The following is a 13,296-nucleotide window of genomic DNA, read 5'->3' on the forward strand; positions in this document are numbered from 1 at the left end:
CGACAAAGTTAAATAAGCCTATTTTTTTTCTGTTTTTGGCTTCTACAGGGTGTGGCTGAAAAAGCGATAACTTCTGCGTTAGACTGCGTAATCGGCGTTTCTGGTGTGCAATGAAATCTTTAGCTTGACACTTGTAGCCACTACACGTGGTAGTTATGAGATCTAAATGCAGTTCAATTTCTCTTCCGTTAAGTAGGAGTACAGTCAAGTTAATATGATTGACTATGGTCCAAGTATCTTCGTAAAGAAAAGCAGTGCCGAAATTCTGTCTCAGCAATGGTACAGATTGATGTGTTGTACTGATTTTTCCTTGTACATTAATGAATATGTTGAGTAGCACTAAGAGTTCCCTCACCTGAAATAAAAACGTCAGGCAATGGCTTTAATTGATTGAAATGTCGTCTAAATAAAGCATTATTATATAATATCTGTGTGGTATTAGCATTTCGATTTATTGTAAGTATTGTTCCCGGCCCTTGATATTCGTTCCCTAACTTGAACATCACTTGTTGCTGTAATTCTGGTTTGAATTTTAATGCTTGTCGTGAGTCCACTAATTTTTTATTTCTCTGTTTATTTTTATCGATCTTTACTTTTACGGTGATTTTATCTCGATTGGCTTTGTGGTATCTTCCTTCGATAATATCTCGTAGCAGAGGACCGGTTATCATTTCACGTGGTGCACGGGCATAAAAGAGTTCGTAAGGTGAAAATCCTGTGCTTGGGTGTATTGTATTGTTGTAGCTCATTACTGTAGGTATGTGTGATCGGTTGTTTTCTAGCGCTCGAGTAACTTTATTTTTGAGTGTGCCAATAACTCTCTCGCAAATTCCATTCGATTGAGGGTGTAGAGGCGTAACTGGATAGTGGCTTATTCCATATTGTTCTAATAGCTTTTGAAATGACTTTGAATAAAATGTTGAGCCGTTATCGGATATTATCTTTTTAGGCGTCCCCCATTCGCAGAATAGGTTTTTAAGGGCATCTGTAGTTTCCTCGAAACTATTTAGAATTATGACCTTTACATATCTTGATAGTGCTTCGATTACAAATAAATATAAATATTTCTTTGGTTGCGCATGGTCTATGTACCAGATGTCGTTGATATCTAAGGGTGCTTCAATGAGTGTGCCTGGCGCTCGGAATCGTTTCTTTATCTCCTCGTTACGACAGTGTTCACACGAATCGATCCAATTTCTTATATCCTCTGTTTTTGTTTCCCAACAGTATTTTCTAAGTTCAATTGTCATTTTATCTTGGTTCCAGTGTGTTTCACCGTGTGCCCTACCTAGTAGTGTTTTTTGTGTAGCTTCATTATTTACGTGTTGCTGCTCTCTGCTTTTAATGTAGAGAGTTGGCCGCCTCATTTTCCTGGCCATTTCAGCAAATTTCTGAATTAATTTTTGAGATGTACTGTGATCGATTTTTCTGAATTCTAGAGTTTCATCAGCTTTGAGTTTATTAAGAATGTCTATTACTACGGGCAGTGGATTAGTTATAAGCTCTTCAGAAGGTTCCAAAATTACGTCTCCTTTACATTTATTATTCATAATAACTTGCGACTTTATTTTTGGCCTTCCTCGCTGGCGAGGTAGTTGTTGTTTTAAAGGCATATCTGAATCTTCAAAATCGTTTGTTATTGGCGATAACGGTCTTGCCGTAGTTTTAGGTTGCTCACTAGCTATATCCGGGTCAGCTAGGGGAGCAGACTTGATAGTTTTGTTTGCATCAACTGGTTTTTCATAACGTTGTTTTCTTTTTATGTAGAGCCGATTAATGCCGTTTGATGTTGCTACCATTCTTAGGAGGTTGATCGAAGTCTTAACTTCCTGTAGTGTAAAATCTTCACTAAATTCTAACGCTTTAGTCCCCACGGTGCTCCTAGACGAATTTAAATAAAAATTAATTTTACCTCCAATTTTATTATTGATTATGATTTGTGGTATGGCCTGGCCATATGGCAAGAGGTAATCAAAATCCTACAGTTAGCGCTTTTTTTTTTCGAGACATTTTTGTGCAAAAATGTCTTTGTTTAGAACTAAATCAATTTTTCAACAAAAATGAGGAAAAAAATCTTATCTTCGGGTTAATAATAATAATACAATGATAACCTACGTATAAATTTAATAAATGTTAACTTAACGATACATTTCCATTATATTTAATATATCAATTTACTTTTAACTTTTAACATCAACATCAGAATCAGTAACTTTAACAATGAAAAAGAAACCTTTTTAACATGGTAGTTGTGATAAAATTATACATCAATGTCAAATAGAATAACAAGAAAACTTATTCACAAATGTAAGGTATTGTATACAACTGTAGCTCTCATGAGTTTAATGGTATTAACAGCACCCAACAATAAATGTAATTCAGGTGGTGGTATGAGAAATAAAATTTCTTTATTCTTGATTGGTAGTAATGGAATATTAACGCAGTTTTTAAAGTTTTGGCCATTTTTTTTCGATCGGTTCTTTGCATTTGAGTTTAACCATTTTTCATAAGTATTTTTGCACTCCATCACAGTTCTTAATTTTCCACCATCAAGCAGTTTATTTGAAATAGCATCACAATATGGGCAAGGATGAGTGCAGGCACTAGACATTAAACCACAAATCATATTAACAATTTTCAAATCAGCAGCAATTGTTCCGCCATTTTCGAGGAGAGAATTCATGTTTAATTTTTTCCAAATTAGAGATATATTTGTATAATTCTCTTGAACTTCGGATGCTATACATATAATAAAAAGTTTCTTTACACCCGATTCCGAAAACTTTTTATCATTATTATTTTCTTTTTGAAACTTTGAGGTACTATACTTTCAACATCTTTCGATTGCAACGACATATAAAATTTTAAATATCCACCACCACCGTCGATACCAAATTTTACGTGAAATTCTTTTGCATTCCGCTTGTTTGTAACGAATTCGATAAATTTGTTTAAATCTTTGCAAATAATTGCTTTACCTGGTGCATCAGTTAATTTAGCTTGTTTTTCCTTAACAAAATTGAAATCACATATTTCAAAATAATTATCTAATACATGGGAATTTTCATCAATTTTCGATTTGAAATTCCGTTCAAATTTTACTGAACCGTCAGTTTCTGAATTAATCTCAGAGGCCAAGCCATACATTTGTCTATTGCTCAAATTTAAATCTGTTTTGACTTTTTCTAAAGTGCTGCTTGATATAGTCGATGTGTTCTGTTTTTTATTTGGCTTTAATATAACTTCAAGAGGTTTACCTCGTTTTTGTGAAAGAACTACGTTTTGCTGATCACGTCCAATCGTTTTTGATGATTCAGGATTGTCCTTATTTACTACTGTTTTTAAAAGTTCAACTACAACGTGTTCTTTTTCTTTTTCACTGTGAATTACATTTTCTTGAATATTTTGAATTAATGTTTGACTATCACATTTATGACTAATACCCTTGCCTATGACAGTACAACACTCAATACATCGACGATTAACACTTTTTTTTACTTTCGATTTTTTATCTTTATTTTTAATTTGTTTGTTTGGCTTCCTAACTAGATCACAAAGGCAACATTGACACAGATCGTTTATGCGATTTGACCTTAAATTACGTTTAGCTAAAAACTTGAGTACACTGTCTTGTAAATTATAAGTAATAGTTCTTGTTGTTCGCACTTTCAATCCTTGGTAAACAATTGTTTTACACGTTGGGCATAACACGCTAGGTAGTCGATCATCAATAACATCGTATTCAATAAGTTTACTTAATTTTTCTAATAATTTCCCACCGATTTTGACCATCTTTTCTGACTTTTCACAACAAAACAAACAAATTTTAATTCTGTTCCCTTCATGGTTTGTTTTTTTTTTTTATAGTTTGGAACAATCATTTTTATCAAATATTCTTAAATATACCGAGTCAAGTGTCAATAGTGTGTAATACATGCTGTCCCATCGAGTGATAACACTATACTGCGAAAGTATACGGCGAACTTCTCGCGAACGATGAACGCTGGAATTCGCGGGCTTTTCTATAGTAAACAACAACATTTCTGATCAGCGGCTAGCAATCCGCTTCGATTAATCTATACTATAATACAGTGTGCACGTAATTATACATGTCAGAAAGAGTTCTTATCAATATTTGAATTTTTAAAATGTTTTAAATAGTGAGAAAAATAAGAAAACGACTTTATAACGAAAAAATTTATTTATAAAAAAAGTGCCAACTGCAGGATTTTGATTACCTCGTGCCATATGGCCAGGCCATACCACAAATCATAATCAATAATAAAATTGGAGGTAAAATTAATTTTTATTTAAATTCGTCTAGGAGCACCGTGTCCCCTTTTCGGTTGACTCCTTCAATAATTTTTTTGCTGGCGTCGATTGCCATTTGTCCTTTGTGATAGTGAGAGCAGGGTAACTGTCTCGCGTCCATACAATGCTGCAAAGAGTTTCAGTGCAAAATGCTCGGCTAAGTGCGTCGGCGTTCGTATTTAATCTACCCTTTTTATATTCAACCATTGGTTGAAAGTCAGCTATTTTAAGAAGTAGTTTAAATATTCTCGATCCGATTTCGGGTGACTTTGTCTTGATTAGTCCGGCCAAAGGTGCATGGTCGGTTATGAGAATAAATGGCTTTCCATATAAAAAGTGTCTAAAATGCCTTATAGCCCAGACGGCTCCGAGTAATTCTTTCTTAGTGGTCGAGTAGTTTTTCTCTGCGCTATTAAGTGCTCGTGATGCATATGCACAAGGTAAATCTTTTCCCTTTTTGTAATTTCCTTGACTTAATATTGCTCCGAGTCCTTCGTTACTTGCATCGGTTGTGAGTATAAATAATTCTTCGAGGTTTGGGTAACGTAATATAGGCGCTGAGGTTAATTTTTCTTTCAATGTTTTGAAGGCTTCTTGGCATTCATGAGTAAATTCAAACTTTTGGTCCTTACACATGAGCTTATTTAAAGGTACGATTATTTTACCGTAGTTTTTGATGAATTTTCTATAATATCCGCATAGACCTAATAGCTGGCGTACTTCCTTTTGATTAACGGGTTGTTTGTAGTTCCTTATACAGTCTATCTTACTTGGGTTCGGTAAAACTCCTTCTTTTGTAATTAAGTGTCCAAGGTATTCTAATTATGCCTTTACGTATTCGTATTTATCTGGTTGTAGTTTTAATTTTGTCTTCCTTAGTCGTTGAAATAAAGTTTCTAAATTTTGCAGGTGCTCTTCAAATGTTTTTGAATATACTATGATATCGTCTAGATATCCAAAGCATATTGTGCCAATCAATCCTTGCAATTTTAAATTCATTATGCGCTGAAAGGTCGCGGGTGCATTTTTGAGTCCCATTGGCATCTGTTTAAATTCCCAATGTCCTTTGTGGGTGCTGAATGCTGTTCGTTCGCGGTACTCTGGTAATACAGGGACCTGATAAAAACCGCTAAAAAGGTCAAACGCGCTAAAGTATCTTGTTTCTCCTAATTGATCTAAGATTTCATCTATTGAAGGTAGCGGATAGTTGTCGTGGAGTGTATATTCATTTAATTTCCGAAAGTCAATTACTACTCTATACTTCTGTACCCCTGAGGCATCCATTTTCTTAGGTACACACCATACGGGCGAAAGGAAGGGCGAATTTGACTTCACTATTACTCCTCTTTCTTCAAGGTCCGTTATTTGTTTATCAATTTCTTTATGCAATACCATCGGGTGTCGATATAGTTTTGAATTGATAGACTGAGCTGTAGTTAAATCTATTCGGTGATATACGTCATCGAGTGAAGGGGCGGCATCTCCTTCAAGTTGAAATATATCCGAGAAAGCTCTAACAAGTGTTAAAATAGCATTGGCTTGTTCTTGCAGCAGGTGTGAAACCCGTGTATTTTCAGTAATAAGTTTGTCCCTATCCTGCGTTGCATAGATATTACTTTCTTGAGAATAGAACTGTTGTAGAAGCGCTTTCCTCTGGTCGTTAGGAATGTTATTGTTTAATATTGAAATGTTTTCTTTGAATAGTTCTATGTGTAAGTCAGTGTATATATTGACTTGTTTCTTTGAATGATTTATGCAACTTAATTTCGCTTTTCTATCCCTTACGTTATAAATTGCAGGCGTCACTATGTTTTTTTGATCTGTAATGATATAATCTCCGTCCGGCTCATTAATTTTGATAGTAAGAATATTTATTCCAGGTTGAAGCTGTGTGAGTTCTCTATTAAACTTAAAACTTAACATGTTTTTGTGTTCGTCTTTGATTTCTATTATTTCGTCTGTAGTATTTATTATAGCCTGATAGTTTTTGAGCCAATCTCTGCCTAAAAGTCCGTCGGCGTCAAGCGGAAATGAGTCTGCAGCTACATTGTAAATAAAGTCCTTTCCGAAAGTTTTGAGTTTGCATTGGCCGTACATTGTATGTGGTCCATTCACTCTTTGAATTGTTTTTCTCTCATGCATCGGCTGTTTAATGGGATTACAAGTTTTTTTATCCAGTACTGTGTCTTTGATTATTGAGAGGCCTGCTCCGGTGTCTACTAAAAATTTTAATATTCGTCTTCTTGTGCCTGTTGACTTAAGCCATAGGTGCCAGTGTCGTCCATTTGAGGGATATATTGCGTCTGCATGTCGTTCCAAAAGCATTGTGGCGGGTCGTCCTCGGTCCATGAGGCGTTCTCTTCTTTCATCAAATGTTGACTTGAGGCTGGTCTTGGAAAATTTTTGCCTTGTACATTTTTTAATCTATAACAATTAGATTTATCATGGCCATATACTCCACAGTGTGAGCACGTGGGCTTCGGAGGCCTATCTTGTTTCTCGAACGTAACCTTTGGGGGCGTTCAATCGCGAGATTGGTAGCGGTCTGTTGACTGTTCTCGTGAGCTACTATGATGATTATCTTCCTTTTTATCACTATAATATCTTTCCCTTGCTGCTGAGTCGTATCTATCCTTGGAGTAGTGTTTATTTGGGCGCGCATACCTGTCTTTAGACCGACTTTCTCTTTTCTCTCGCTCTTTTCTTTGATCGGCGTATTCGTACGTAGCATCGATACGATTTTTAGCGCGTAGCCTATCATCTTCATTTCTCCGTTATTCTTCATACATGGCTTGTTGATATGCTATAGGAAGAGTGTGCGGATTTTTTTGTTGGACGTCGAGTCGTAATCCCTCTGGGTATAATCCGCGTACAAATTTTTCTATCGCTGTGTTGGACTCATAAACGCGATGCATTTCTTTATAATCGCCACCTTCTCCGTCTATCGCAACTTGTATTCGCATGTTTATATTATTATAGTGATATACATAATTTTTAACAGGCTCGTCGGATTTTTGCCTCATAGCATTTCTGATTTCAGACAGTTGATCGTATTCAAGCTCTAACTTCCCAAAGTGTGTTTCTAAGCATTCTTTCAGTTGCACGGCAGTGGTTACCTAGTGTCTTTCTACTACCTGCTGGGCTCTTCCTTTTAATTTTGATGCACAAACTTTCCTAATTAGTGCAGAAATTGCTGGATCAGAGTTTAATTGCCTACTTGTTCTTATAATTTGATCTATAAATGCAGATACGTCAGTTGATCCGTCGTACTCCCTTATTTCAGTCAACAATTCACGAATAAATTGATGATCTTCCCGTCAAAGCATTCCTGTGTGAACATGTGGTCGCGTGGACGTATCTTGCCCCGTAGAAATATTATTTGAAGGCAAAGGCGGCTCAGCTGCTGAATTTCCCTGCTGTCTTCGCGCTGCCGGTATTATTACTTCATCCTTCCGTATAATTTGCATAAGCTCGTTGAGTTGTTTCGATAGATTGTCAATTTGCACCTGCTATTGTTCATTTTTTTCACGTTGTAACAAAAGCTCCTTCCTCAGCTGTGATTCTTTATCTGATTCGGTGATATCTTCGCTTGAGCTTATTTTCTTCGTGAATTTACTAAGAGCATCCATTTTTGAAGGTCGTAAGTAAATGTTTGAATGTCGCTGATTATCGTGTGAGTGGTTAGTTAGGTCTGTTAAGGATTGTGTTCCGGAAGTTTTGTCAGAATCTGTACTCTCGTTATCGACAGTTCGATAGTTACAAAAAGTATCGCGACTTAGCATATAAGTCTAACCTATTTTTCAAACGCGAGTGTAGTGATGTGAATGTACACGTGTGAAAGCTTATTAATTACGACTGCTTTTATGATTGAAAGGTAAATAACCTCACTGATACGACAGACAAAGTGGGGCCAACTTTCTCTGTAATATCTCAATCATAGACTTCAGTTTACAAAATATAACGCGGCGCAATAAGTTCTTTACTTTTTGAACTTATTAAAATTTATTTTTGCGTACCTTGAGTCCTTTGGACCTCCCTGTTGGGCCGTAAAAACGGTAGCACTGAATATATCCGTGAGCACAATGTGCGCTGAAGTTGAGCTGCTCCCCTGGCAACTGCGAGACTCCTGAATCAGCAACGATTTGTGCGTGTAGGCTGATGAACGATGTCGGCTGCTTCTCTGAGAACTGCTGCACCAATCAATATCAGCCGAGAATGTGCGTTCGGACTGTCCTCTTCTCTGGGAACTGAGTGATAATCCGGAGTCGAGCGATCTCTATGCTGCCTCTTGACTAAACGGTCCGATTATACTACTGGTAGTTTTTTTCTAACCGTTTTTTCTTTATTCCACCCTTGCTGCCACCAAATGTCATCCAATTTTGATGATTGTCACATGAAGTTTTACACGCTGCGGTAACGATGGTCGAGTTATAAGGCGCGTGTGGGTACTTGCAGGAATCTAGGCGTCGAAGTCGGCAGTTATATAATAATACTTTTTATTATAAAGTGACAGAGCTCCAGAGAGATGTCTTTACAAGGCGAGATCGTGTACAGGACTGACTGCGCTTGTCCCTCTCGGGGGCTCACGAACTTAAAATAAGTCCCTACCACTTCCTTCAGGAATAAGTATATCCTGGGAACCGAGAGAGTCATATAGCTTAATTGTTTATTTAGGTTTGCAGCTGTCTATGTTCTATTTCATTTCTGGTCGATCATGTATTTACCGCGTACAGTTTATTTGTTTCGGCCTATCTTATGTCTTCTACTTCAGTCGGCCCGCGTGTGCAACGAATACGCGTGTATGACATACGTTCTTAGCTACAGGAGATAACTATATTATTTTATTATTAGTTCGCATGACACTCTCTCTCTCTCTCTCTCTCTCTTTCACCGAATAATATTCATTATAAAATCCTATTCGCGTGCGTTAGTCTTTCGGTCCAATAAAGACTGTAGTTATTTTTATTAATTAAAGTTAGTCAAATTTATTCACCGATTACGTTATTTAACTATCCCAGTAGCTTAAGCAATTTGTAAAAGGCTTAGGTTATAATCCGATTACATCTAGGGGATTAAGTGGATTAGGCGTAAAGTCGCCCACATCTAAGATTCATCGAGTGTCATAAGGCATGTGACTTAACCCTTTTCCTCCCAAATAACACAAATTTTTTCTTAACTTTCATCCTCATATCTTTTAATGAAGAAATCGTATGAAATATTTATCAAGCATCATATCTTGTAGATTTTGACCTCCTCTTTTGAATGCCGTTGACAAAATTTACCTAAATTGTAAGCCGGAAAAATTATAAGCCGGTTTTCCGGAAAATTCACAAATTTTTCACGTTTTTTTTCTAAAAAAAGTATATTTTGAAATGGAAAAAGTTTGCACACACCATTGGAAACACTGTTATCGGTGTTATAGATGACTTTTCTTTCAAATGTCGTTGGATTTTTTCCGAAATTCAAAATGGCGAACACAAAATGGCGTTCGAAAGGAAAAATTTTTTTTTTAAACTTGAATTTTTTCCTCCAAAACTATCAAGTTTAGTGAAAAATTTCTAAGAACAAAAATGTCTTAAAATTAGTCAAGAAATACTCTCAAATTTTTTTAGATTTTTTTACAGCGAATTTGGAAATTTCGATTTTCCGATTTTTTACGAATTCGAAAATTAACTCGGAAAATTCTGAAAAAAATTGAGAGTACTCCTTGGTAAATTTTGAAGACTCTTTTGTTATTATGAATTTTTTTATTGAGTCAATAGCTTTTGAGTAAAAAATTAATCAATTTTATTCCTAGTATACATTTTTTTCAAATTGGTTTCATAAAATTTTAAATAATTTCAAGTCTAACAATTATTTTTTTTTTGCTACCCTCGCTAAAAGTCGATTTTCCTGATCGCGACGTATGGGACTTTAGGCGAGAGAGTTAATTTTCGAATTCGTGGAAAATTTGAAAATCGAAATTTCCAAATTCGCTGTAAAAAAATCTGAAAAAATTTGAGAGTATTTCTTGACTAATTTTAAGACATTTTTGTTATTTTTTCACTAAATTTTTCACTAAACTTGATAGTTTTGGAGGAAAAAATTCAAGTTTAAAAAAAAAATTTTTCCTTTCGAACGCCATTTTGTGTTCGCCATTTTGAATTTCGGAAAATATCCAACGGCATTTGAAAGAAAAGTCATCTATAACACCGATAACAGTGTTTCCAATGGTGTGTGCAAACTTTTTCCATTTCAAAATATACTTTTTTTAGAAAAAAAACGCGAAAAATTTGTGAATTTTCCGGAAAACCGGCTTATAACGTTTCCGGCTTACAATTTAGGTAAATTTTGTCAACGGCATTTGAAAGAGGAGGTCAAAATTTACAAGATATGTTGCTTGATAAATTTTTCATACGATTTTTTCATTAAAAGATATGAGGATGAAAGTTAAGAAAAAATTTGTGTTATTTGGGAGGAAAAGGGTTAAGGTGAGTTCAACTTCGTTCGGTAGAAGACAATTAAGCGAAATCATCTGACGTAAAGGCGAATACACGTACAATCATACGTGTTTAACGGAGCGGCGGTTAGCTTTGCACCGTGGGAGTTTGTTCTTAAATAAATTTTCCATTTTTTAGGTAACCTCCCCCGTTACATATTATACAATTATTTACGTTTCAATTTTTTTTTCAACTCTGAAATATAATTAAATTATATCTTTGATAATGAAAACGAAATAACTTTACCAAAAATGAAAAAAAGATTAATCTATTCGTTTTTCCTTAGCAAGTAGTTCCTTTCTCCCCTTTTTGAATGCTTGGCTTGTAGGTAACTAGTTTGTATTTTCCTACTCCACATTTTCAAATCTGCTCTCGACAGATAATTTCTTGCTGAGAATTTCAGATCTATGCGTATTTCTCGGAATTTTCAAATACCATACGCAGATTGGTCTACTCTTTTATATGTATTCATTGCTAGTACGTTAAATGCTAACATATTCAAACCAACCCTGTTTTTAAATCATACATCCGATAATCAAATAATCATCTATATGCTCAAGAAAAGGCTAGTAGATCAGCCGTCAAATCGAAGTTGTTTTAATAGTAGACATCAATTCATCCAAGCTGATAACGCAATTGACGGTGAAAGCTGTTCCTTTCTTAAATCATGATCTTTGAAATCGACCGACACGGTAATTCCAGTTGATAAGTTGCTGACGCTGCGCTAATAACCAAACTATGCACGAATGACTCGTGAATGTATTTACTGGTCTATGTAACGATGGGCTAACTGCTTTTTTTTTTAAAGATATAATCACACGGAATTTTTAATTTTATAATAATAATAATTTTATTATAATAATAATATTTATTATATTATATTATTTATTATATTATATTTATTATATAATAATAATAATAATAATAATAATAATAATTTTTTAATAATAAAAAATTAAATGCGACAATAGTTGTATTTCAAAACAGAGCAAAAACTAGACTGATTATCAATTGATCGCCTGTTCTGTTCTCTTACGCCCGCCCAGGATTCTTTATAAGTTTATTCTTATGCATGCTCTACTCTTGCTAGACGCAACTTCCTACGAACTTTGACTTACATAATGTCTATAATTCGATACAGTATATTTAATTTTGAGAAAAAGAAAATATGTTTCAAAACTAAATTTTTTGTCATAATTCTGTAATTTTTTGTCATTATTGATGCCGAAGGTGCGTTTGTACGTAAAACTATATAGAACAGATTTATTTATGAAAATTTTTAATATTGACTGAGTTCATAAAACGTAGAATTATAATCAAATAGACTTTCCAGTTTCATTTTACATTATAAAATATTTAGAAAAAGATTAAATATATTTTACCTTTTTTTTATTTTGTTTTCATCGTGATACATTCTATCTCAGTATAGATAAAAATTTATAAGCCTCTGTATTCAGAATATAGTAAAAATGAATCTACGAAATTTTTGTTTTTTTTTTAGGTTGTACATAGAAGTTGTAAATATAAAGAATAAATCTGCTGAGAAATGAGCTCCATTAATAAGATATCAGACATTAAAAGTAACATTAAAACCAAAACTACATTGAGCAAGAATAACCAAACTAAAATGTCGAGCACTTCAAAATGTGACAAACTTCAGGTAATTTTGTAATTTTTTAATTTTAACTTATAAAAGAATATACGTAATAAGTGCGAACAAAATATATATATAAATATACTCCGTAGGCAATAAAAATTGTCTAGCAGTTATTTTAAAATTTATATATTTATTTTAAGATCATTTAGCTAAATACTTATCAGTATTGTATTATGCTCTTAAGAATTATACATTTCTCTATTTGCCTGGTTTTATCAGCTATTTATTAAGCAGAATGCCGTATTTAGCAGTAAGTTAAAAATTACTAGTTCGGTTGTAATGGAAAATTGGTTCATTGTATGTTTTGTTACTCAAGTACGAGGTGTGATCAAAAAGTAACGAGAATTATTTTTTTTCGCGGGTTTGGAAAATCCGATCGTCAAATTTTTTTTTTATTATATTGGTACACACACCCCTGAAGTATGATAACATTTTCAGCTGGTTTTATTGTTTACTTTTCACGTGGCAGCCGCTAAGGTTAGAGGTGTTTTTGAAAGCTCGGCGAATTTTGTTTGTTAAAAAAATGGATCAAAGAACCTGTATTAAATTTTACGTAGAAAATGAAATAAAGTGCAACAAAGTGTGTGAAATGTTAATAAAGGCCTATGGTGATTCTACTCTGAGTAAACCAAGCATTTATGAGTGGTATAAACGATTCTCAGATGGTCGTGAAAGCGTCGAAGATGATGATCGTTCTGGCCGCCCTAACACTTCAATTAACGAGGATAACGTCAAAAAGGTTAAACAAATGATTCTAGAAGATCGGCGAATCACTATCAGAGAAGTCAGTGATGATACTGGTATTTCATTTGGATCGTGTCAAGCAATTTTCAGTGAAGTTTTAGGCAT

At 34.4% G+C, this 13,296-nt stretch overlaps 1 protein-coding gene across 5 annotated transcripts in view; it reads left to right on the top strand.

Moving 5' to 3' along the window:
• Positions 1 to 13,296, top strand: part of LOC131675031 (protein lingerer) — a 796,131-nt gene that overhangs the window by 55,673 nt on the left and 727,162 nt on the right. For all 5 annotated transcript variants that reach the window (XM_058953839.1, XM_058953842.1, XM_058953845.1 and 2 more), the window contains exon 2: positions 12,292 to 12,450. In XM_058953839.1, coding sequence (XP_058809822.1) covers positions 12,337 to 12,450 — 114 coding nt within the window. In that variant the 5' untranslated portion in view covers positions 12,292 to 12,336. The remainder of the gene's footprint in view (positions 1 to 12,291; positions 12,451 to 13,296) is intronic.

The sequence above is a fragment of the Phymastichus coffea genome, unplaced genomic scaffold (assembly GCF_024137745.1).
Source record: "Phymastichus coffea isolate CEN01 unplaced genomic scaffold, Cenicafe_Pcof_1.1 PCOF00015, whole genome shotgun sequence".
Lineage (NCBI taxonomy): Eukaryota > Metazoa > Arthropoda > Insecta > Hymenoptera > Eulophidae > Phymastichus > Phymastichus coffea.